At 44.2% G+C, this 24,026-nt stretch overlaps 2 protein-coding genes across 3 annotated transcripts in view; one reads left to right on the forward strand and one right to left on the reverse strand.

Moving 5' to 3' along the window:
• Positions 1-3,453, forward strand: part of capn5a (calpain 5a) — a 41,500-nt gene extending 38,047 nt beyond the window's left edge. Inside the window, exons 10-13 of the mRNA XM_084951820.1 lie at positions 41-237; positions 557-678; positions 1,026-1,162; positions 1,253-3,453. Coding sequence (XP_084807946.1) covers positions 41-237; positions 557-678; positions 1,026-1,162; positions 1,253-1,429 — 633 coding nt within the window. The 3' untranslated portion in view covers positions 1,430-3,453. The remainder of the gene's footprint in view (positions 1-40; positions 238-556; positions 679-1,025; positions 1,163-1,252) is intronic.
• Positions 3,454-4,239: 786 nt separating this feature from the next.
• Positions 4,240-22,083, reverse strand: rsf1a (remodeling and spacing factor 1a). Of its 2 annotated transcripts, none has more exons than XM_084951819.1 (18): positions 21,843-22,083; positions 17,940-18,031; positions 17,731-17,823; positions 17,440-17,645; positions 17,228-17,352; positions 16,677-16,784; positions 15,027-16,350; positions 14,692-14,869; positions 14,386-14,598; positions 13,557-13,661; positions 12,469-12,548; positions 12,315-12,363; positions 11,860-11,966; positions 11,382-11,446; positions 10,819-10,993; positions 10,507-10,739; positions 9,645-9,842; positions 4,240-9,396 (listed from the first exon to the last, which is right to left on the reverse strand). In XM_084951819.1, the coding sequence occupies exons 1-18, from the start codon at positions 21,994-21,996 to the stop codon at positions 8,633-8,635; spliced, it is 4,269 nt and encodes a 1,422-aa protein (XP_084807945.1). In that variant the 5' UTR covers positions 21,997-22,083; the 3' UTR covers positions 4,240-8,632. The 2 variants fall into 2 exon arrangements, with proteins under 2 accessions (XP_084807945.1, XP_084807944.1); XM_084951818.1 differs by having other exon boundaries at positions 14,692-14,893.
• Positions 22,084-24,026: the final 1,943 nt, after the last annotated feature.

Genomic DNA, 24,026 nt, shown 5'->3' on the forward strand with positions numbered 1-24,026 from the left:
GCTCAAACTGGAGTGAAAACTTCTGCTGCTTCCTGTTCAGGTGGAGTTAAACAGGACGTACCGAATGCACGTGACCCAGCAGAAGGTTGGCGGCAGCATCTACATCAACTCGAGGTCTGTCTTCCTGCGCATCGACCTCAAAGAGGGCCACTACGTCATCATACCCACGACCTTCGACCCCGGCCTGGAGGGAGACTTCCTGCTCCGCGTCTTCACCGATGTCACCTCAGACTGCAAGTACGCAGCACACGTGGTTTAGCTCGCCATTTTAGGAAATTTTCTTCTGTTTCTATTAATGTAGGCGAACAGTAAAGACGGCGGACGGTCTCCAGTTTCAGGGGAAAATAAACTCTTGTTTTCCATTAAATCCATCAGAAATGCTGGGAACTGAGAGTGAGGGGAGATCTTTGGGCTTCCTCTCAGTTCAGACACGCAGCCAATAAAGACTTTATGAAAACAACAACACATGAAAGCATTGATTATCATTCTCTGTGTACTCAGCGTTGCACATTTAAACACTGAACCACAGAAACGGATCTTCCTGTCTGTCCCGCAGGGAGCTGACTCTGCACGAGCCCCAGAAGACCTGCTGGTCGGGGATGTGTGGTTATCCCTCTCTGGTCACTCAGGTCCACATACTGCAGGCCGACGGACTCGCTGCACAGGACTCAGACGGAGGTAAATGCTTCTGTTCTTCACAGGAAACCTGCCTTACACCTTAAAGACTGTATATAAAAGACGGACGTAACCACCGTGATCCACTCAGGCATGTTTGTTTGGCTTTGTGAGAACGATTTGGGGCATTAGACTTTTACCCCAGATCACGGCCTGATGATTAATCAGCTTTTGAATTCAGTGGCTTCCGATCATAAAACCGGAAAACTCAGAATAAAGCAGTTTAAAGTCCCGTTATAAATAAATGTTTGAAGTGTGGTGAGACCTGTATGCGATGCGTTTAGGGGACATCTGTAAATTGTAGCTCAGAAACATCATGAAGTGTTGATAACTCAACTGTGTCTCTCCAGCATCGGATCCTTACGTGATCATTCGCTGCGAAGGACAGAAGGTCTGCTCGCCGGTCTATAAAAACACGTGCAGTCCCGTCTTCGACACCAAGGGGCTCTTCTACAGGAAGAAAGCCAACCAGCCAATCAGCATCGAGGTTTGTGACACACAGAAGTGTGTGTGTGTGTGTGTGTGTGTGTGTGTGTACATTTAAAGCGCTGACCTTCTATCTCTCTGTGTCTCTCAGATCTACAACAACAACGTGCTGAAGGACTCCTTCCTGGGTCACGTGACGCTGCCCGCCGAACAGGGAGAAATAAAGAAAACGTTCCACCTGAAGGACAAGGGCGATCGCCGTGACAACGACCTCTCTGGTACCATCACTGTTGCGATATTGACGAGCTCGATACTCACCGGTATCTAAGATTTGGAGCCGGGAAACATTTCTGAGGTTCCACAACGCCCGGAAATGTCTCACAGAGCACCCACGCTGGGTGTATCCATAGACTGTAAGTAAAAGATGGATGCAGCTAACGAAATAATATTTCTCAGCAGCATGATCTCATCTACACAGCCTGAATTTTTGTAGTCCATTTTAAGGATGTTGTAGTCCTTGAAACAGGCAGCAGAGAAAAATCTAATTCCTTTGAATCCTCATGAATTCTCCACATCTTTCCTTCTTTTGCCTCCTTCATGTAAAAACCACAGGAGGGAATTTTTGGAATCTAACAGAGACCAAAAGTGTTTTTAAAAAGTCCAAATACCCACTTCAAAAAGTTTCAACTCGAGGCTTCAGAAACCGGACACAGCTGTGGCTGCTGCCATCTTTCATATACAGTCTATGGAATATCCTGAAAACGTCAGAGTTTGATTGTAAAAATTTGTTTACACTTTCACGTTTTCTTTTTTCCCCAGATTTAACTTTCTGTCAGCAGCTTCTCTATGTCAGTTTTTATTAGACAGTTTAATGTGTTTTATCTTTAATTTTCACGCGTTCATTCCTGACAGCCGAGGTGAACTCTGGTCGCGTGCTCTCGCTCGTTATGAAGCTAATACTGTTTACGTGTCATCCTCGCACAGGACTCTGTGTTTGTTATTCATGGCAGAAACATGCCAAAGATTTTTAAAATCTGCCACTTCATTATTTGTACCAGCAGTCTGTAAAATATCTGGACAGCAGACATGTTCAGACATGCATGAGATTATCTACCTGCGGCAGGTTTGTGCCGCCTGCTGTCGTCTCTTTGTAAAACTGTCCCAGAGTCACTTTAATCTTAGTTGAATATCATAATGATTTTTTTTGTCATGTTTCATTATAGATTCAATTTAATCTCAGTGCTTGCTTTGCACTTCATTATAACGCCTCCCTAGTTATTGGAGAGCAAGGTCTCAGCTCAGTATTTTTAGGGTTTCTTATTAAAGTGCTCAGAGAGTGTAGATCACTCGGTAACACTAAAATGACCACTTTGTCCGTCTTTGACTTGATGTGTGTAGACCTGTGGATGAGCTGTGTGCTCACAAACCCGCTGAGACCACTGAGTGAGGGGGGCAGCTGCATTCTTTCTAATGGCCAGCAGAGGGCAGCCACTCCTGTGAGAATGCAGCCCTGCTTGAGTTCATGGTGCCAGTTATTTGTTTATTTTGTGATTTACGGCCAGTATTAGGGGGGGAAAAGCAGAATAAACACGGTGTTCAGGTGTGCAGTAGGCTTTCTGATTACTGCAGAAGTCAGAATCACAATTATTTTAGCCTTTAATCTCAATTTTTGAACATGACTGAAGATCTGGGCTCCTTTCGTAAACTTTGACCCTGGTCTTTCTACATCATTTACTCTGGGTGTGGTCCATATAGTCAAACTTTCTATTACTTCTATTTATATTACTCCTTCTGGCCTACAGTCATTGTGTAGTGTCTGATACCAACATTGTCCTACAAGATGATTAGTTATCAACAAACGTGCACTTCTTCAGATCGAGATCGTCTTGTGTACTTTTACAGTTTTTTGCTTTCAACTTTAAATCAAATCCAGATGAACCCAAGTGAAATGAAAAGGGGTTAAGGGGGCACAGGGTCATTTGGCAGGGAATGACCTTGTTGACCGTTGGCCGTCATCTTGAAGTGAATTAAGTTAGTGTAAGCTTTTATGGAGCATACCACTTTAAAGGAAAGGGGTGTGTTCAATTTATAACAGGATAAAAGGAGAGCTTTGAGTAGGTGAACGGCTCGATTATTCTGGTTTCAAGACAGACAATGAAATTGAGTTGCATGTCTGATATCCTGTTTCTCACCTCCACAAACGGGGTTCTGTCCATCTTTGATTACAGTCGATCTGTTTCAGTGCTGTTCAGTCTGATGTAATCAGGCCTGTAAGAAGCTTTGTTTCTGTCTTATGTTCAACTCTTGCAGTGTCTGATGGTCGTTTAAATAAAGTTTACTTTTAAAAACTTTCCCTTTGTGTGGTTTGATGGAGGCACTGCACTAAAGTTATGCTTCATAAAAATCCCACAGCCTCGCATCAAACTCACTGATCATCACAAAAGCCAGTTTGCCGAGTCCTGCATATGTCCTCAAACTACATTTAAACTCTATATATGTATCTCTACGAAAAAAAGAAATTATCGTGTAAAAGAAGTTTAAAATAACTGATCAGCAGTGTTTATGTAGGATTTACTGTGAAATCTTCACGTGATGTTTTCAGTTTCAGCTGTTCAAAACCTGCAGCTCCAAATGAAGTTTAGAAATAAAACCCCGTTTTTGTCATGTGAGATATCACAGCCACACCTGCTTTCATTTAATGACCCATAATAACAGAAACAAGCATCAGTACTCGTGATGTGTGATCCCTTTCTAATATCTCACTGTAAAAATGTTAAAAGTACATTTTCAATACCATGTGGTTTGATCTGCTGATCAATAATGAACCTCTTTTTCCCCTTTAAATCCATTTGCTACCAGGCTCACCATGACCGTCTTGCATTCAGTTGCCTTAAAGTGTTTTCCAGCCCCGGATCTCAAAATGCTGGAAAAATAAAGTGAAATAAAAAGCAAAAAATTTGGACTTTGAAACTCATGAAATATTCAGAGTAAAAGTTTTCCTGGCTTGATTAAAATACACCAAACCAGCTGACTGTGAGGAGTTCAGTGTGGCTGTTTTCACTGGAATGAACACAAACAGGAAAACACGGAAAGCGGAACAGATCCAGGTGAAGGAATGATAATGAGACACGGAGACTGTTTTCGAGGAGATGCTGGGATGTCGGTTTTAATAACTTAGAAAACATTTATGTTACACCAGTACTACGGTAACAGTACAACAGAGAAATGGAAGGAGCCGCAGTCACATCCAGTTTGAACAGTTTAAACAGCTTCGGCGGCCAACACTCAGCACATCGCGTTCAGTGGAATGATTTCAGACTAGAGGCGTGAAAAGCACATTTTAACCTGCCCTTAATGCTAAACAGGTGAGTGGAGGGTCAGCAGAAGCTTTTACTGACACACGGGACTGAAAATTAATATAAACTCAGATCACTGCAGTTCAGCATGGAGGGGATTTTCCAAAACCCACTTTAAATCCAACACAACATGATAATGAGACAAACCGTCCCGCAACACCTGAACAAGCACGGAAAGTACCTGAAAGAATATTTACCAAGAGAGCTGGCGGTGAGCTTCGGCCATGAGTGAAGTATTAATGATGCCACTTTGGAGCTTTTAGGGAACAGAGGTTCTCCAGCAGGAAGCTAAGCCTTTTCTGAAGCTCAGGAACAACAATAACAGTAATATCAGCTTTAAAAAGGATTTTAAAAAAAGACTAAATAAACCATCTGCTCGCATGTGACAACCTCCCAGTTTGCATCTTTATTATCTTCACCTCAGATATTTTGGATTCTTTGACAGTTCATTTAAAAATAAAAATGTCTCAGGCATTTCCCGTCTGACGTATCGGCGTCTGTGCTGTTCAAGAGCATCACTGGACACTGATTATTCTGTGATGTGTTTAAAGCAGAAAAATCAGATCTTTCTTGAACGTCGAAAGCTTCAGACTTTAACCAAGTAAACTCTGTTCATAAAAAGAAGAACCAACAGGAAACTTTATTTTAAAAACATGAAATCTTTTTGTCTTTCTTTCCGTTTCTACTGCCAGGTTTCTGTAAAGGAACTTTTTGTAAATTCCTGTATTTAAAAATAGTTTCAAACTTTTTTGATTTAACCAAAGCTGAAAGAAAAGAGATGCTGTGACTTTGTCCATTAAAGAGTTTCAGTTCAAGGTGAACTGGGGCTGCACTTTCCTGTAATGCCACTTTTATGCCACAAGTGAGTAAGCGTAACCTTTATTTAACCAGGCAAGTCATTAAGAACAACTTATTTACAACGAAGGCCTGCGGGAGTCAAGTGGACACGGTGGTTTAAAAAAACAAAAACAAAAAAAACAACAAACAGAAGCACACGTCTGAAAACATCTCAACACAACTGCCAGTAAAACACTGCCCCCTGCTGGTGAAGTTTAGTTACATGTAGCAGAGGGTCATTACAAAAAGCACCTTTAAAAGGTGCCGTTTGTAAAACTGTCAGTTTAGAAATACTAATAAAAGTTAACAGCACAACGTAAAGATGTAACAGCTGCGACGTTAGCTTTGTTCTGAGCATGACCGCTCCTGCCTCTGAATGTAACGTCCAACCTGACAAGAAGTAGCTTTGCTCAGACAGCCGCCTTGTTTTCTGTGAGTCAGTATTAACGCTCAGGTTTGTGTTTATCATGATGGAAGCGGACTCAGTGGCTTGTGTAGTTTTTACACATCACACCTTAAAAAATATTTGATGCTGAAATCATCAAATCAGAACCGAATCATCAGGGCTGAATTTATCAAACCACTTAAAGAGAAATGGATAATCTGTATAATGTTACAGAGAGAGGATATCCCTAATATGGTCATCTGTGGCAGAGATGCCCCACCCACCTGCCATTCACGATGGGCAGCCAATCAGAAGAAACTTAAAGTGGGCGGGGCAAAGACAGCTCATTTCAGATACTGGAGCTGAACTGAGGCCCAGTGCCAGATGAATACGGATTATTATGAACTTTGAATCATGCAGAACAGGCCCGCTGTGAGCCATCAGCCATTTAGGTCTCAAAGCAGATTCATCGTGATGGCTGTGAGAAAACAATAACATACTAATGCATTTAAAAAAAAAAAAAAAAAAAAAAACATTGACTGGGTTTGTATTTTTCCATGTATTTCCTCCTGTTGATATAATTATGCATTATAACTATATTACACTGAATTATATTTAGTATTTGAGTAAAATTAAATGATTTTAAAGAATCCAAAAACAGCTGCTCTAAACGTTTTTACACCTCTAAGAGCATTTTGAGGTGAACTCTGAGTAGTTTGATAAACGCAGGCCTGAAGTTTAATCATCATCTGAACTCTAAAGAAAACTTTTCAGTGCCAAAAAAAAGTCTCGGTAAGGTCAGCGGAAATGTTTGAGTCCAACTTTTAAAGGTGAGCTTGGTGGAAATTTAAAGATAAATGGAGCCTCTTTTCATTAACAGCAGGTTAAAGCCCTGACAGTGATTCGACTGTGTGCGACGGTTAAACAGAAGCTGACGGAACAAAACTCTGATTAGTGATCGGTGTTCGTTTTCCTCCCCTGAGCCTCGGTCAGAAATAAAGATTTGTTCCTCCTTAAAACGAGGCGTTCAAACTGTTAAAACGCTCCGGAGACGCGGGGCGGGACTGAGCCGTGAGACGGGGTTTTACTGGTGAACGGGCTCCACGCGGCTCTGATGGAACTCAGCTGCGGAAACAAAAACCGCTGGACGCCGGTCGATCTGCAGGTCGCTCGCAGCAGCATCTCTCCTCCTCTCCTTCGTATAGAAAATATAACACTATATTTTACAAGAGGACTAAGAGAACAGAACGTCTATCTTACAAGGAACAGGCAGAGTATGTACAGCAAACGCGCCGGCACGAGGACGAGAGGAAGCCAGACACTTTGGATCCGAAGCGGTGACGTGGAGCCGGAGCTCGCTACAGATTCAGAGTCTATATTTACAACAACTTCTAAAAACTTTTCAGCGCCGGGACCTCCGTATAATTAAAAAAGTTCCAGGATCGGTTAAACCCGGTACAGAAATCTGATTTATTTGGTTCCTCAAAGCCTGGATTAGCACAGTCAGTGTTCACAGACAGCACAAACAGTTTAAGGTAACACAAAATGAAACGGCAGACGTTCCCTCTTCAGTCATAAACTCTCACATTAGGGCAAAAGTCAACTTTTTCTGTTGAGCTTTTAATAAACAGATCACAGAGCAGATGATGCTTTGTGACCTTTAACCCCTGGAGCTCTCCATCACCCTAAACTCAGGACTTTTTAAAAAAATCCTCCCAAATCGCAGCGGAGGACAAAATCATCACTCTCACTGCAAAAACTCAGTTTGTACTGAGAGATGTCTTTTTTGCTGGGTTAGAATGAGGCTCGTGACTGAGGCCTGGCAGGTAAAAGCAAAGAAGAGGAAGGAGGTGAAAATATGAATGAGCTGATTATAGAGGGCGATGAAGGCCGGCGGCCGGAGCAGCGGTGAAAAAACACAAAGCTCACGTCATTCATAGCTGTTTAAGGACCTTTTTCTTTCCTACAAATCTGTGCAAATTAATAACAATGTGAACTGACTGGAGTGAATGATTCAATCGGGAACGCTGAAGGATCGAGACAATCGACCAATCACAGCCGGACATCATGTATCGTCGGTTACACTGAATGTGTAGCCATGTAGACCTTAGAGCTGCTTTGAAGAACCAAATTATCTTTGTGGAGCACAAACTGTTTAGTCCGACTTTCAGTTTTATCTGAAAGTGTCAGTTTCATGGACCAGCTGCAGGCTCTGATTATTTTTATCTCAAATAATTACATTTTCTGGGGGCATAACAGGCAGTTTTTTTTTCAGTAGTGGTGTTTCATTTTTAAATGTTAATATTTAATTTCTAACTTAATTAGAAATTTGAAAAGTTACATTTATTTAGTGTAATTAACTTCACGTCGTCCACCTGCAGTTCCTTCGTAGCTCACTGCGGGTCTGCATCCCACACTGAGAATCACTGTTTTATAAAATATCATTAAATAATGATTAACCAGTTTTCTAAATCCTAATATTTATATATAAAAGTTTTGTCCAAGCGACACTTCAAACCCCCAAATATTCAGCCTCGAGAGAGTTTTCTCTGACCGTCACCTGATCCAAAGTGCTCGCTTTGATGCCGACGCCCTCCTCGGTGCCGGCTCATTAAGTGCTATGAGAATGATGAAGTGCTTTAAGATGAAATACACGACAGACGAACCGCCCCCCCCCAGCTGTGATGGTGTCACACGGACCTGTCGGGTGGACGGTGAGGTGGAGCCATCCTGCTGCCGGGAGGCGTCAGCTCCGCCCGCCCGCCCGTTATAAAAATGGGTAACCATGAGTTTCTGTTCCAGCATGTAACTGTGGACAATTGCGCTCTAACACAACACGACGGCGAAGAAGAAGAGTGAGGAACGTGAGTCAGAGTGAGATCCGGGCAGTGGGCGAGAGGCTTGAAAAGAAAAAGCAGAACAAAGAAGCGAGCGTTGTGCACGCACACAGCCATCATGACTGCAGACTGTTCTGGACAGAGTCTCGGGAGTCCCTCTGTTCCTCCTCCTCTCCCTCCCCCTCCTCCGCATGTGAGGGACCGTTGTGCCTGCCCTGCCTGCCCGACCCTGCAGCGTCTCTGGGCTCTGGGCCTCTGGAGGTCCGATGTCCGTTTGGCGGAGACAGGCTGCGGCCCCTCGCCTTTTCCTGAGCGTCGCTGTCAGCTCTCCTCTCCCCCGTTGAAGATCTTTTGGTCACCGTCTTCTGTCTCCCATCCTCGTCGTCCTCGTCCTCCTCATCCTCCTCTTCATCGTCATCTGAGTCGATGCGGTTCAGTCTTTTGCGGACCGGACGATCCTCCTCCGATGATGACTCGGAATACGAGTCGTCATCCTCCTCGCCCTCCTCCTCCTCGTCCGTCGAAGGCCGCCGTTTCTTCAGCATCTGGGCGAGCCGTTTGCGCCGCTGCTGCGACAGGATCTCTCTCCTCTTCCCCCTCCCCATCTTCTCCAGATCCTCCTCTTCCTCTCTGTGTGTTCTCTTTAACCTCCTCCGCTTGTCTCTCTCCTCCTCGGCCTCCTCTTCCTCCTGCAGTCTCCTCTTCAGCCGCCTCCTTCTCTCTCCCTCGTCCTCTTCGTACCTCCTCCTCCTCTTGTCTCTCGTCCTCCTTGTCCGGAAGTCTTCCTCGTGTCTCCTCCTCCTGTTCACTCTCCTCCTCTGGTCATCCTCCTCCTCGTCTTCATAATCGTCCTCCTCTGAATCTCTGGAAGAAGCCGACACTGAAGGAAAAAAAGACAGAAAAAGTCATTATGAACAAAAATCAATGAATCCTAAAATCAACAAAAGGTAAACATTTGCTTATTGATAGTTATGATGCTACCACCTGCTGACTTACTGATGGATAAAGTAAGATATATGACATTTTTTCACCATTATGGAGATAAATCTGGAAAATAACGAGCAGATTTCTCCTTAAGGTCGACTGAGCTGATTAAAACTCGTCCTTTACGCTCTGATGGTGACTGACCGTCGCTGTAGTCGCTGGAGAGACGCTCCTTGCGAGGCCTGCCGTGGCGCTTCACCTTGTCCTTGTTGGCAGAGGCTCGCGAGTCGTCCGACGACTCCGACGTTTCACGGTAGTTGACTTGTTGGCGCTGGCCCCGCCTCAGGCCCCGCCTTTTTTTGTCACTGTTGCTGTCCGTCATGTCGCTGAACTGATCCGAGTCTGAGAGACCAACAACCAACAAGTGAACTAGTTATCAGTCAGCACTGAGACACCTTTCCATCTGTCTCCCTCTCACTCACACACATGTATTCTGTTCCTATCTGAACCTCCACCTCCCCGCAGATCACAGTCCACAGAAACTCCTGCCTGACCTCATCTGTCAGCGAACTACTCAGAGCCGACCCCCGATGTAATCCCAGCTCCACCTTTAAACCATCCGTCGCTCCCACTGCACACCTGACCACTGCCTCTCTGTACTTGTGCATGTTCTGCATCACCCTCACTTCGCTCTTGGCTTCCTCGTGCAGCAGCACAGCTTCTCGCCATCATCTGTTTTCTCCAGATCCACAAATACACAGCGCAGCTGCTTCTGAGCTTCTCTAAACTTCTCCATCAACACCCTGAAAGCAAACATTACATCTGCAGAGCTCTTTCTCAGCATGAAGCCAAACTGCTGCTCACTGCCTGCCATCTGTCTCACATCTTCCCTGTTCTGGAAAGTCCAGGACTCCAGGATTGTGTTAAATGTGTCGTTATAATTAACTATATTTATAGTTTCCTGATAATTGTCTTAATATTTATTTAATCTACTGTTAAACTTCTTTATTCAACTAAATACACACAACTCAGTCTGTAATAAAATCAATCAATCTTGCCGTCTCACCCATCTCTTCCTCGCTTTCCTCCTCTTCCTCGTCGGAGGAGCGTCTCCGCCGCCGTCTCAGCCGCTTCCTGCCCCGCCCACGGCTCCTGTCGGGTCTGTGTTTAACCACTCCTCTCAGCGCCTGTCTGGGGCGAGTTCTGCTATCCCAGCTGCCGGCATCACTGCCCGCGTCTTCGTCTTCCTCCTCTTCATCGTCGTCTGCTCCGGATGCGCCGAAATCTTCGTCCTCTGAGCTGTTGAGAGGAAGAGGGGGATAAATAAGCCGGCAAACAAGATATGAGTGAGAAATCTGGAGAGAACCCGCTGTGTCACCTGTTGCTGAGCATGAACTCGTCTTCGCTCTCCGCCGCCGTGCTGTCGCTCTCCAGGTCGTTCAGTCTCCGCTTCTTCCTGTTCCGTGCAGCGTGAGTCTGGCTTCTAATTGGCCGCTGACTCTCCTTCCCGTCCTCTGACAGGCTGGTGGGGAGGTCTTTGCCCCGCCCCGCTCCTGAAGCGAGAATAATGCACGTGAGTGCTGAAAAATCGACTTTGGGTGAAAGTAAATGAAAGCAGACTGGATGTTCTCATTTATTTCATCTGTTCATCCTCAGTGCAGCCCCTCAGCTCTTCCTGTCTCAAACAAGCTCCTCCCTCTTTAAAACTGCTTTTTTATGATTGGCTGCCCCTCATAAACTACCAGACATGCAGTCTGAAGTATTTGTACATACAGTGATTAAAATAATCCAAAATTTGAAAGTCAAAAGAATAAAACTGTGCTAAGAATGTAAAAGAGAATAACATTCATATGAAGACACTTTGATATATAAACCATGTGAATGAGTATTTAACTGGGATCTAAAAGAAGGCCTTACTGGGCCTGTAGTTCCTCCACTCACCTCCACAGAGGTCCCTGAAGTCCTCCTCTATGGCCTCATCAATGGCATCATCAAAGTCATCAAACCTGGAACAAAACAGCTGATTGAAGCCTCTTTCTGTCATTTCACTTTTTTTCCCCCACGTGTGCAGGTCATTAAATCATCCTGCAGGCAGCGTTATAAGAGCCTGGTGGCTTGCAGAGGTCAGCAGCCAGAAGCATAACCCTTCCATCCATCACCAGAACTCACAGACACACACGAAGGTGTCGTCTTCGTGGCTTCTGCTCATTGGAACGATGCATAAATACAGCCACCATATTGCCTCCCAATTAATGTAAATCAATGACGGCAGAATTTTCAGCCGGTTTTTGTTGATAAACTGAACTAAAAGTAGTTCTAAGATGTTCTACGTTTTTTTTTTTTATATTATACTTCAACAACTGAGAGTCAACTGTAAAAACCTCCTCCAGCACCTTGAACACCCCCAGGCGACACCCACCTGTAGCTGATGTGCTTCCTGGTCCTGGTTGATCGCCTTCCGAGGTTTTTGCTCTTTTTGGAATCCTTCTTCTTCGCAGACTTCTCCTCTTCCTCCTCATCTCCCTCCTAGGACACCACACAACGTTCTTTTAAATGCTCCACAGTAAAATCTAAACTTCTACAGATTTAAGATGCAGAAGATGAAACGCTGTGTTTATGTGAAAGCAGGAGAAAACAGCGACACTGGGGCTAGACGCCGTGTTTGTTGCATGTTGATTGTGCCTTACATACCTTAGTAACAGCTTTGATTGTTACATTTTTTGGCACTTTTTGATTTTTTTTTTCAAACATTTCAGTGAGGAGAAAAATTCTAACAAATGCAGATATTTAAATTCCATAGTCTGAGGGAAAAGGAAGTGGGCGGAGCATCATTCCAATGAAGTGACGAAGAGGCCGTGCTCTTCGTGTACTCACAGGGATGATGTTCTCCACGCTGATTCCTACGTACACCAGCCGTTCCCTCCTGACAGATAAGAACAGAGAAGCTGTGTCAAATTTTTAAACCGGTATGCTGATCCCAGCATTTTCATCCAAACGTGTGTGTGTGTGTGCGTGTGTGTGTGTTTACCTTCTCTCTGCTCTCTCCTTTTTCTTCAGAGCGCTGTCCAGATTCTGCAGTTGTTCCTCCAGTTTCTCACACAGCAATTTCTGAACAGAGGAAAAACAAACCGCCGCAGCTCTGTCACTCTGTGATCTATAAATTATACACTGATGTCGACTCATCGTCTTCACCTCCCTTTTAAACTGTTTACACAGTAAGCCAAGCAGATGGGCTGGTCTAAGTGAAACTACTATGCTTTTACATATTTTCTGGCAAACATACACCATTACGACAGATACTCATAACAAACGTGGACCCAGTGTCAAATAAAAAGCTTCAGCCTGCTTTAAATGCTTTGTTCCAGACAATTTTTTCTACACTTGGATCTGTATGATGTCAGCAAACATGGATCCTCCTTATATGGTCATCTCAAGTTCACAGCTCAGGATGTGACCATAGAAGCTCTGTTTACGAGGGCCAGCCAATCGAAACAAAGTCTCAAAGTGGGTGGAGTTAAAAGGGCTTGTTTCATGGGGCCGTTACGATCGCCACATCTGCTGGTGCAAACTGACTGATGCCATTTTAGCCTCTTTATTTCTGTGATCTGCTGCGTTGTGCCGACGCCGGGTTGAAGACACGAGTGTTAATGACACAGAAGCTCAGCGAGTCTCAGGTTACAATGAGGGAGATTTCTTTTCCTCCAGTTTTAATTCTTCTCCTCTTTTACAAAAGCTGATCTGGAGCTTTTCTCTGAGTGGCGAACAACACAGTGAGTACTCGCACCCCAGCACTGGTAAACTGGTATGTAGCTGCCACAGTCAGCATACAGAGTGACCAGTGTGGCAGGCATACTGAGGCCCTCAGTGTGAGGATGAATTAAGGAGAATTATTTCAAACTGTGACTCATGCAAAGCTACACTGGAAGGATCCAGGCTTTTGTTAACTGGGAACTTGTTAATGTGGAGTTTATATTCACTCTTCGTGAGCAAGCATCAAGTATCAGTACAAAACTGCTTCCTCCTGTCAGTTATCTGAACCATAAACAGGACTTTGGGAGTTATATTCTCATCAGCAGACATGATGGAATCAGTCCATCCTCTCAGTGTCACACTTACATGTTGGCAGGGGGGACAGAACCACTCTCCATCAGGGATCAACATGAGAGGCGGCCGCAGACAGGCAGTGTGGTATCCACTGTCACAGGAGTCACACAGCAGGATCTAAGGACACACACACACATTAAACTCCACACAAACCAGCAGAGATGACAGCTTCTATCATTTATGGTTTTATTCAGAGAAAGTTATCAAACATCTGCTTTGCAGCCTCTGAGTTTCTGTTCGTGTCTCTGTGATTTAGGCATTATTACAGAATTTCTTCAGAGTGCAGCTGGAACTGGTGACAGTTTACAAACAACACAATAAAAAATGAAAAGGTTTCAGCAGCATTTTAGGTTCTGCACAAAACTATATACTCAAAGTAAAGAGACACAGACCCTCAAATTATTTTTAGAAATGACTTTAAGGAAACACAATGCATGATGGTGAAAATGCTCAAGTTGGAGTTTGATAACAGGGCGTCACAAACTAATGAGTGACATCATTCTGGCTACAACCATCTGGTCTGCTGACCACACCCCCATTGACCTGCTTCTAAAACTGCCTCCATCCTCCAAAAAAAACAAGACTTGCAGAAGATTTTGGGATGTTGGATTTCCTCCCACTCAGACTCCTGAGCATTAAGTCAGGATTCTACTCCCACACACGTGTGCACACAGACCGCAGACACCTTAAACAAGTGTCTTCTAGTGTCAGCACAGCCTGGTGGATGAGCTCTCATATTTATGTTCTCATGATGAGTTCAAGTCATGAGGACTAAAGCAGAACCGGGCGCAGCGTCCAGACATCTCTGTATCTGTAAGCACTCACGCGAGCGCACACTCACCAGTTCGGGGTGGTTGGGCAGGCCGCAGTGAGTGCAGGCGTCCTCGCTGGGAATCTCCTCGGATTTATACGATTCTTCCTCTGAGTCGCTCCCTCCTTCGCTCTCCTCCTCTCCCCGTTTCCTCCCCCTGTCCTCCACCTCCCCTCCCTCATTAAGTTTGCGCCTCTTTGTGCGTATGTTTGACCACCGGGGGCGCCGGTGCCTTCGTTTACCCTGGAAGTACAGAAAGCCAGAGGGAGAACGAGATGGTCACAGAGACGAAGAAAAAGAGCAACAAGGTAAAAATGACCTGACAGCAACTGTTACCCTTCGCTTCCTTATCTGCTCGACAGGTTCAGTTTTTTTGTCTTTCTTCGTAGCTGAGCTCTGCTCCTCTTCATCCTCTTCATACTCATCCTCCTCCTCTTCTTCCCTCGTTCTGGTGGGTAGTGCATGTTTTTTCTGTGGGTTCTTCTTCTGGCTCTCAGCCACCTTCGAGCTTGGCCTGCAGGTTGGCAAAGCAGATGATCTTCAAGAAAAGAGGTTTAGATGGGATGAATTTATCGTCACAATCAAACCGACTGCAGCTGAGAATAATGGACAAAAATAAACAAACATTACTGTGTAATACCCCAGCTTCGTGGATTTTACTGAACACATACCTGCAGATCCTCGCAGACCTCCTCAGCGGCCTCCCTTCCTCTTGCGTCTCCAGCTCCCTCCCTTTCTCCTCCTCCTTCATCGCCTTCCCCTTCAGCTTGTTTCTCCGGTGGGGAGGAATCTTGATCTTTAGCCTGATTCCTTCCTTCTGGAGCTCAGAGGAGGCTTCCTCCAGCAGTCCCTGCCGCTCCTCCGAGGCCTTTGCCTTTTTCTGCTCTGCTAACCCACCGTTGACGCCCTCCTCCTGGTCGTCCTTTTTATCCTGTTGGTCCAGTTTCGGAGGTGAAACAGAGCTTCCCGATTCTGCCTCCGCTTGTACTAAAGTTCTTTCATTCTTCACTCGGTCGTCTTTTTTTAATCCCTCTGCCACACTGAGCGCAGACACCTCCCTGCTCCTCTCCTCCCTCTCATCATCCTGCCCAGTTTTCCTCTCCTTGTCCAGCTGCTCCTCTGTGGTGTTTTTACCCTCATCTTCTGCTGTCTGCCTGTTGGGTTCCTCTGCATTCTGAGACAGCGAGGAGATGCCAACAGAGTCCATTTTTGTGGGTGTCGGAGCCTCCGTTAGTGCATGAGGAGGAAGAGGAGGAGGGGGAGGAGAAGAAGTGGCAGCTCCCGCTGGTGTCTCCCCTTCTGTAAGGCCCTTCCTCACCAACACTGACTGCCGGCTCCCTTCACGTTGTTCCTCCGCTGCTCTCAAGTCCCGGAGGTCTGAATTTGGCCCGTTTTGTTCCTGCTGCTCGGCGCCGGGCGCTCTGTGACGCTCAGATGGGCTGCGGATGACTCCTACGTGACCCACCACCTGACCTACTACCCCATTTTGCCCATCTTTGTGCGGCAGGAGCAAAGCTCTCCCATTGGTGAGTTCCAGCCTTGATGCGCTGACGACCAGATGCGGCTGCGAGGCAGCTGAACCACCAGGGGGCACTAATGAGTTAGACAGCTTGGCCTCCCTTCCGTGACCGTCCTTGGCGTGGATCACTGACGGGTTACAGACAATAATACTGCTGCTGTTGGTCTTGTTCAGGTGATTGCTGTGGAAGCTTTCTGCGAGCTTGAGCTCCCTCTTCTTCAGTGGTATCTTGGCCTGCTGGCTGCTCCTGACGACCGCTCGCTCCGCTTCCTCTTCCTGTTTAGCCACGGGCGCCATGACAACAGACACTGTGTTCCTGGGGGCGTCGGCGTCCCTCGATTCTGATTTGATGACTGTGGTGATGGTGCTCACGCGGTTATCAAAGACAGACGGTTTGAGGAGCGTCTTCTCCTCCTTCACCTCAGCATCAGCGTTTTCCTGCTTGATGGGCGGCGGTGTGAGCTCCTCCTTCACCTCTGCAGAAAGAAAAAAGATTTTAAAGATGCACGCAGTTAGGTTGGCTAGGTAAATTGGCGACTGGCGACCTGTCCAGGGTGCACCCTGTCTCTCGCCCTATGGTAGCTGGGATAAACTCCAGCCTCCCGGCAACCCTGACAAGGATAAGTGGAAGACGATGGATGGATGCAACTCATTTTGATTCTTCAGTCTCTTTCGGGTTGCTCGTATTTTGTTTTGGTCATTTTGTATGTCCTTGTTGGGCATTTACTGTGTCCTTTTAATGGTTTTGCTAGTTTTGGATAGTGGATGGAAACATGTGAGGCAGTTTCTTTCACCTACATACCTGGCCTGGTTTGTTTTTCTCTGTTTTGAGGGTCAACCTCCTTGCTGTCAGCGTAGTCCTCTGAAGTCTTTGAGGCCTCAGGGTTGGTGCTTCTGATCGTCTCATCCCCTGCATCAATATGAAAAAAATACAATAGTTTGAATCAAACGTTTGTTTATTATAAAGGACAGAAAAAATCTCAACAATTTTTGCCTGTTAAAATTGCTTCTGTAGGGTCGAATAATAATAATTTTTTTTATGTGGTGAGAGGCAGGATTTTATACATTTGTAGACTAAGATCAGCCGCTGTGGACTGAGATTATTTGTTTTGACCTGTGTTAGTTGGATTTGAGATTACTCAGTATAATTTTTGCCTCAATGGAAGTAATCGTTTCGCTGTGGTTAAATCAGGAATCTCTCAGGTTTTGGTTGCATGTTTTTTTAGACATAAAGTGTAACCTTCAAATGATTTTGTACTCCATTTAAACTATAAGGTTATTACTACCATGCATTTACAAATCCTCTGTGCACTGATGAGAACTCAACTATATAAACTCAATAATCCAGCGTACCAGCTTCTTTCTGTGCAGGGCTGGCACTCCTGGATCCAGCCTGGTTCTGGTCTCGTTCCTGATTGTGGTTTGGATCAACCTGAGCCTTCAGCAGCTCCAGAGCCTCTGCCAGGTCGTTGCGAGTCCTGAGAGGATGGGCGCACATAAGAGTGTAAGCAGAAAGACAAACATGAGACAACCTACATAACTTTAGCCTGAGACAAAAGTACAACCTAACGATGCACTTCCAGGTGGATCCGTCCAGATCGTCCTGCTCCTCCGTGTACAGCCGGATGTTCTGCTCCTGGTCCAGCTGAAGCCAGTACATCAGGCCCTGCCGGTCCCGACCTACAGGCTGCAGACGCATCTTCTCCGGGTCCTCGTCGTTGACCGCCGTCTTGAACTTCAGGTTTTCGTCAAACTGACACTCGCAGAGGTACTGAAGAGTGGAGAACATCAGTGTAGTTAGCGCTTTGTCAGGAGAAGTTTCAGCCTTTTATACAAAGTAAAGTAGGGTGTCATACTTTCAGGATGCTGGACTTGCACTCCATGGACATCTCCTGGTAGCCCTTCTGTTCCAGCTCCCATGCCCAGGTGCTATTCAACTCCTGGCAGACCTACAAGAAACGGTGATTCTGTTAGGATCAAGCTTTCAGTTTTAACTGCGTCCCTTACCCACTGACTGACACGTTACCCTTCCTTCCTGACTCCTGAGCTCATGTCAAACTCTCACCTTAGCCAGGTATTTTTCCCAGCGGTCAGCAGACACAGACCTCCCCAGTTTCCTGAGCAGCTTCACATGGAGCTCCACGAGGGGTTTAGGAACTGGAAAACACAGACAGGGCGATCAGAAACACAACACAGTTCATCGTAATGTTCCAGAACCAGTGTCAACAAACATTCACCCCACTGAAGTGGCCTCGCTGTGTTATTCTGGTATCTGAACCTGATCTCTCACTTCTCTGTGTGCCATTTCTGAGCTCAGTCACTCACAAACTGTCAGATAGTGCTTACATTCTTATGGCATGTTGACAAATTGTTAAATTATTTTATTTCTCAGCAGCCAAAGAAAGTGTTTAACACAAATGTTCCCATTTTTTTATTAAGAGGGTGAAATATGCACTAACCATATCTGCAGAAAAATCCTTTAGACAAATCAAAAGCAAGCAGATTTTTAGTTTATGCTAACAACCAACCACAGCTGAATATCAATCTAAACAGGACCACCTGTAAACTGTGAAAAGACAAAAACAGCTCCTTTGACTGGCATGTACCACTTCAGATTTAGGGGGGGCTTTTTAATTCATTTTTATCAAAAGCTGCGATAAAACCAGGCTCACCCGAACAAATACACTGCTCACTGGGCCGGTTATGATATATGGCAGCTTCATTTTTCTTATCACCTCTGCACAGAAACTCAGTCCAACTAATAAATATTTACTGTGTCACAGGTACAAAATAAATGAGCAAGGCAGCTCCTTAGTCGACTAAATGTTTGATTTTCAGGGAATATTTCAGCCAACTGTCAGCCATCACATCAGTGGGTTAAAAGCCATAAACTGAGATTCTAAATGAAACATTATTACAGTTTTATTTCATTAGTCTGAAGAGTGGCTTGGCTCGTTTCACTTCACGTCTTTGTCGTTTGAAACTGTTTAGTTTTTATTAATTTCATTCTTTTTTATTATTGCTGTCAGAGCCATGCTGTATGTTTGTGTCACAGATCCTGCCACCAGTAGGGGGCGCAAGAAAGTTGCAAATAAGGCAGAAGTATTTAATCAGCGAGTTTACCTGAGACAGGTGCTGCAGGACAGGAAGCACACTTTTTAATTGTGCTGTGCCGTTCTTTGAGGTATGCTGAATCACACATTTAAATAAAAAATAAAAGAATGAAGATCTGAGATTGATTGAAGAAGGTAAGAATTAAACTATATTTAAATTATATCTGGATTTAAACTGTGGAAATGCTTCATTCATTTTGGCCATTTCATTTTCATTGCATGCTTAAAAAGATGTCCTGCTGTCACAGTAGGGACCATTTACTTGGTCATTAAAAATATGGTAGAGTACTCTTCAGGGACTACATTTAACTGGTTTAATCATCATTACATTACAAATAAAAACACACTCTAAAGGCAGACAACTCACAGACATCCCAGACTCAATAAAACTACCAAGACTCAATCTAAGGATGTTTATTTTTCTTTTTTTTTAGCAATTAAATTTTAGTCAACAGTGATGTTGTTGCTCTATGTCAGCGGTACTAAGTTTAATTAGCACGATTTCTGTAGGGAAAATAAAGAGTTTGCTATTACTATCCTGTTGACCTTTATCTTACTCAAATTCAACTTGGATCCTTTTTTTAGTGTTAATGATTAATTTTTTTTAAATGTGTAATGTGAGTACAGTTACCAGGTTTTCCTCTTTCTGTGGAATTCCACACCATTTTTAATCCCCAAGCCCACTTATTACATTTTATTTAACTATACTAATACTTGCACTTATTCACTGACTTGGTTTTAATTTTCTTAGCTGCTGAAACTGAAGAGTTTTCCAGATCTCAAATAAGTAAAATAATCTTTGTATTATTATATTGAGACAATGACAGGCTCTAGTTTACAAAAGTCAGGTGAGTCTCAGGAGAAATGTTTGGCGTAAAAAGAGAAGCGCAGATCTGTGTGCATCTCAGCTGAAAAACAGAGATGATCAGCAAAAATAAGAGCACACTCACATCACACCATAACGACAAACTTTTGCTTCCATTCATGTCTACTGTGTTTGCTTAGCAAACACGATAAGCATGAATGTTCTTCACATTTCAATACTAAACCTGTAAAATCCATAGTTTTCTTATTTTCTATGTTATAAATACTTTATAGTTAAATATATATTTAAATATAGTTAACTGTGTGTGGCTCTAAACATGTTGCTATTAACAGTTTAATATGAATAAATGGTAGGGTAGGTGTAATAATTTCACCTTGTCTGTGAATAATTTGTATTTTTTTCCATTTAACTGAATTTGTGAACTTTTAAGAGTACAGTGTCTTTTTGACGTTCTAAGACTGCATTACAAAAATACAAATAACCATATTTTAGCTGCAGTTAAATACAGAATAACATACTATATTAAATTCTAAAACTACCTCTCAGCACTATTATGGTGTCCCACTTTGCCCCACAAAAAATATGCTTTGTCTCACATTTAGTTTGTTGGGTTCTGCTTCTGTTAACCGTTTGTGTAGACTAAATCTATTTATAACTTTATTATTATATTATTATCATTATTGTTATTATTATTTGGGAACTCAGAAAAGAATGGGGATTGGGTCAAATCCAGCGTTAAGCCATATTAAACTGGGCTTTATGGAAGTCCTTAAACGCCTGTGACTCGTTGTGTGGTCTAGTGTGACGCTTTTACGCAACTCCAAAATTTGGGGGAAATTCCAGTTTTCTCTGTTGGCACGGTAAACTGACAAAAAAAATCCCAGAATCACATTTAGAATTCAGATTAGTAATGGTTATTACTTATTTCAACAAAAATATCAGGGATACATTACTGATGACTACCATGGACATTTTAGTTCTTATGTTTATCTGAACGCTATGGGCTAATTATACGCTAGTAAGCACTAGATCTAACGGTCATTTAAAGTCACCAGCGAATAAGAAGCGATTTACAAAGCTACTCATTCGACAGATATAATCCTGAAACGGATGTTTATTAAATCCTAACGTGGTGTATTAAGTGTAGCGGTAAGTCTTCTACTTTTATTAAAAGTTGACGAAATAATTGAAGCTAACTAGTTAGCAATGGCTGGAATCTGCGCCTTCTGCGCATGCGCACATTTGACAGCCTTTCACTAACGGCCAAAAAAATAACATCCAGTGTTTTCAGCTAACGTCGCCGCTGTGCGGTGACAGCGGTCTGAAATAGCTACTAAAGCTGTAATACATACACACAAACAGCACCGATAACCTACTGGACACTGCTGTCAATTCAGCCCGCCTGCCAGTGAGGCAGCCGGTGAAAAATTACACCTGACAGCGCTCCGGAGCGAGCTGGTTGGCTGTGTGTGTGGTCACTGCTGCATCATGGCTCCCACATCAAGTTTAACGTGAGCGGATCAATAGCAACCTCGACACAATCATCGATAACCTGTCACCTGATATCAACTAAAACCCCGCGGGACCCCGGGCCAAATGTCGTGCCCCCGGTCTCTTTCACCTAACTTCAGCACAGAGTCCAAACTGTTAAATTCAGAGCGTCTGCTAGCTCTATGTTAGCACGCCAGTGTTTTCCAGCTGCCCGAACGTTTCCTCGGAAACTGGGGAGTCGGACTCGATTTCTGCGAGGAGAAAAGTGGCTCTAACCGGGACCCGAAAAAACGCCACAGCCGATCTGAGCTGCCTAAACTCTCGGTGTGATGCTGTCCTGCTGGGCCATAGACACACACACAGGCGCACACACTCCAGTTTTCGTCATCTTCATCGCGACCGTGACGACGATGGTGATGGCGGTTGTTGTGGTGGTGTTGGCCCCCTTCTTTGGCTTCAAGTGTCGCAGCTTTCCAGCACTTCTTCGCCCCACCGCCACCACCACCAACACCAACACTACCATCAACCGGGCTCTCACCTGTAGTCGTGTCCCGTAGATATCTCTCCATTTGCGGGAAAGTCATCTCGGGCAGATCCAGCGCCGCTCCGTACCGCTCCAGGAACGAGCAGACCTCCGCGAAGCTCGGGCAGAGCGGCGGGCCGGAGCTCCTCAACACCGCCGGAGCAGCCATCTTTCCAGGCGGAGAAAAACAGGAGGGGAGGGCTCGGCTCGCTGCTGGGATGCGACTGTGTGCGAATGAAATGAATGGAGGGAGCGAAGCGTCCACCGGCGTCAGGCTGCACGGAGGGAGAGCGCGGAGCTTCCGGTCCAGACTTTCACAATAAAACATCCAGGTTATGAAACAGAAAAAATATATACTTGTCTGAAAGGTTTGAACTTATTCTGTCCCAGGGCCAAAATATCAAACACAATTTATAATAAAACCACGTTGAGAATCTAAATAAAATGAAACATGGCACAGAGTTGCACTGTTACATTAAAAGACACAAAACGAGGAGTTCTGTTAAAAAGAAAATAGCAAAGAGGTGAAATAAAGAGATGGATGAATAAAATGTAAATATGATACAACAGGGCGTTTAATAATTAGAAATCTTAACAAATAGAAGCAGGTGTGGTATGAGGTGATAGAGATTTCTGCCCCCTGGCAGCAGAGCCAAAGTTTCTCCAGGAAGAGGATTATTCATTTATCATTTATAGCGGTTCATGATCTCAGTGTCTACAGTTTACTAAAACTAAAAAGCAGGAATGAAAAACATTTTTTTAACTTGCTGAATTTAAAAAGAAAAATGACTGCAGAGAAAGTGAAGTGAACCGTAACACCAACAAAAGTATATAAAAGAAAAGAAAATACACAGGAAATGTATTTTGTTTTAGTCTGTGTCAAATTTATCAAACAAAATTAAGCCAGAGAAGGGGGATACATGTGTGTTTGAGACAGATGTGGGTCTCTATTTACATCATCTGTTCCATTCACATCTGGCATCTGACTCATACGCCCCATGTTATGACTGAAGAAATAATAAAACGGAAGAGTGATGACGTCGCTCCAGAAAGTGATACTAAGCTGAGAAACAGAACAAAACAAATCTCCAAAAAGTTGATTCTGTTCATCTGGACGTAGCGTTTTGTGGGAGAAACGTTTCGTCACTCATCCAGGTGACTTCATCAGTCTCAGCTGACTGCAGGTTTCCCCAATCTTATAAACAGTACATTTGCATAATGACTGAAACCAGCCCACTGAAGGAACAATGGGCTGGGAGGTCAGTTCCTTAATCTTAATTATGTAAATTCTCATGACATTGATCAACAACCACCGACCAAAACCCACCGATCAAAGACCACTGATTTTCACTATCCTACCCTGGAACACCACCAAGCCATTGGTTCAGCTATGTGGATGACACCTGGGTGAAAATCAAATCTCAGGACGTACCACAATTCACGGATCACATTAACTCGGTGGACCGACACATCAAATTCACCAGGGAGGATATGAAAAGTGGCAGGTTAGCCTTCTTAGACTGTGAGATTTCCATCAGGAATGGGGGACATCTAAAAGCTGACGTGTACCGTAAACCTACACATACGGATCAGTATTTAAGGTTTGACTCTCATCATCCACTGGAGCACAAACTGGGTGTCATTAGGACGCTACAACACAGAGCGAACACCATCCCCACAGACACAGCGGCAAGGGAGGCAGAAGAACAGCACATCAAGAAGGCCCTGAGTAAATGTGGTTATCCCAGCTGGACTTTTGTCAAAGCTGGGAAGGCACCTAAAGAAAGCTCCAGCCGATCCAGGAGAGAAGGACAACCGCTGCCCAAGTGAAAACCTGTAGTGATCCCGTACGTGTCAGGAGTATCGGAGCAGTTGAGACACATTTTTTCTAAACACCGGGTCTTTGTGGCTTTTAACCCCCAAAACACGCAGCGCCAAAAATTGGTCCACCCCAAGGAACAGAATCAACTTTTTGGAGATTTACTTCCCTGGATGATTGAGAATGCATCAAGAAAAACAAAACAAAACAAAAAAATCTATTTAAAAAATACAAAAACAATAACTCATACCCATTTTGATGAACCAGCTTCTTATTTGCACACCTTGGGAACATATTGGCCACTTTATGATCTCAAAGCACCCACACAACCTCATGATTGCTGTGCTTATGTTTTAAAATCTTAATATGCTTTATTCTGT

Source organism: Perissodus microlepis, chromosome 14 (assembly GCF_051167445.1).
Source record: "Perissodus microlepis isolate ML-2025 ecotype Zambia chromosome 14, ASM5116744v1, whole genome shotgun sequence".
In the NCBI taxonomy this organism is placed as follows: Eukaryota; Metazoa; Chordata; class Actinopteri; order Cichliformes; family Cichlidae; genus Perissodus; species Perissodus microlepis.

Coding starts and splice junctions, on each gene's coding strand:
- rsf1a (XM_084951818.1), bottom strand. CDS start 21,996: ATGGCTGCTCCGGCGGTGTTGAGGAGCTCCGGCCCGCCGCTCTGCCCG. Junction 17,646..17,730: donor GCAAGTCCAGCATCCTGAAA/GTATGACACCCT, acceptor TCCACTCTTCAG/TACCTCTGCGAGTGTCAGTT. Junction 12,364..12,468: donor AAGGAGAGAGCAGAGAGAAG/GTAAACACACAC, acceptor CTTATCTGTCAG/GAGGGAACGGCTGGTGTACG.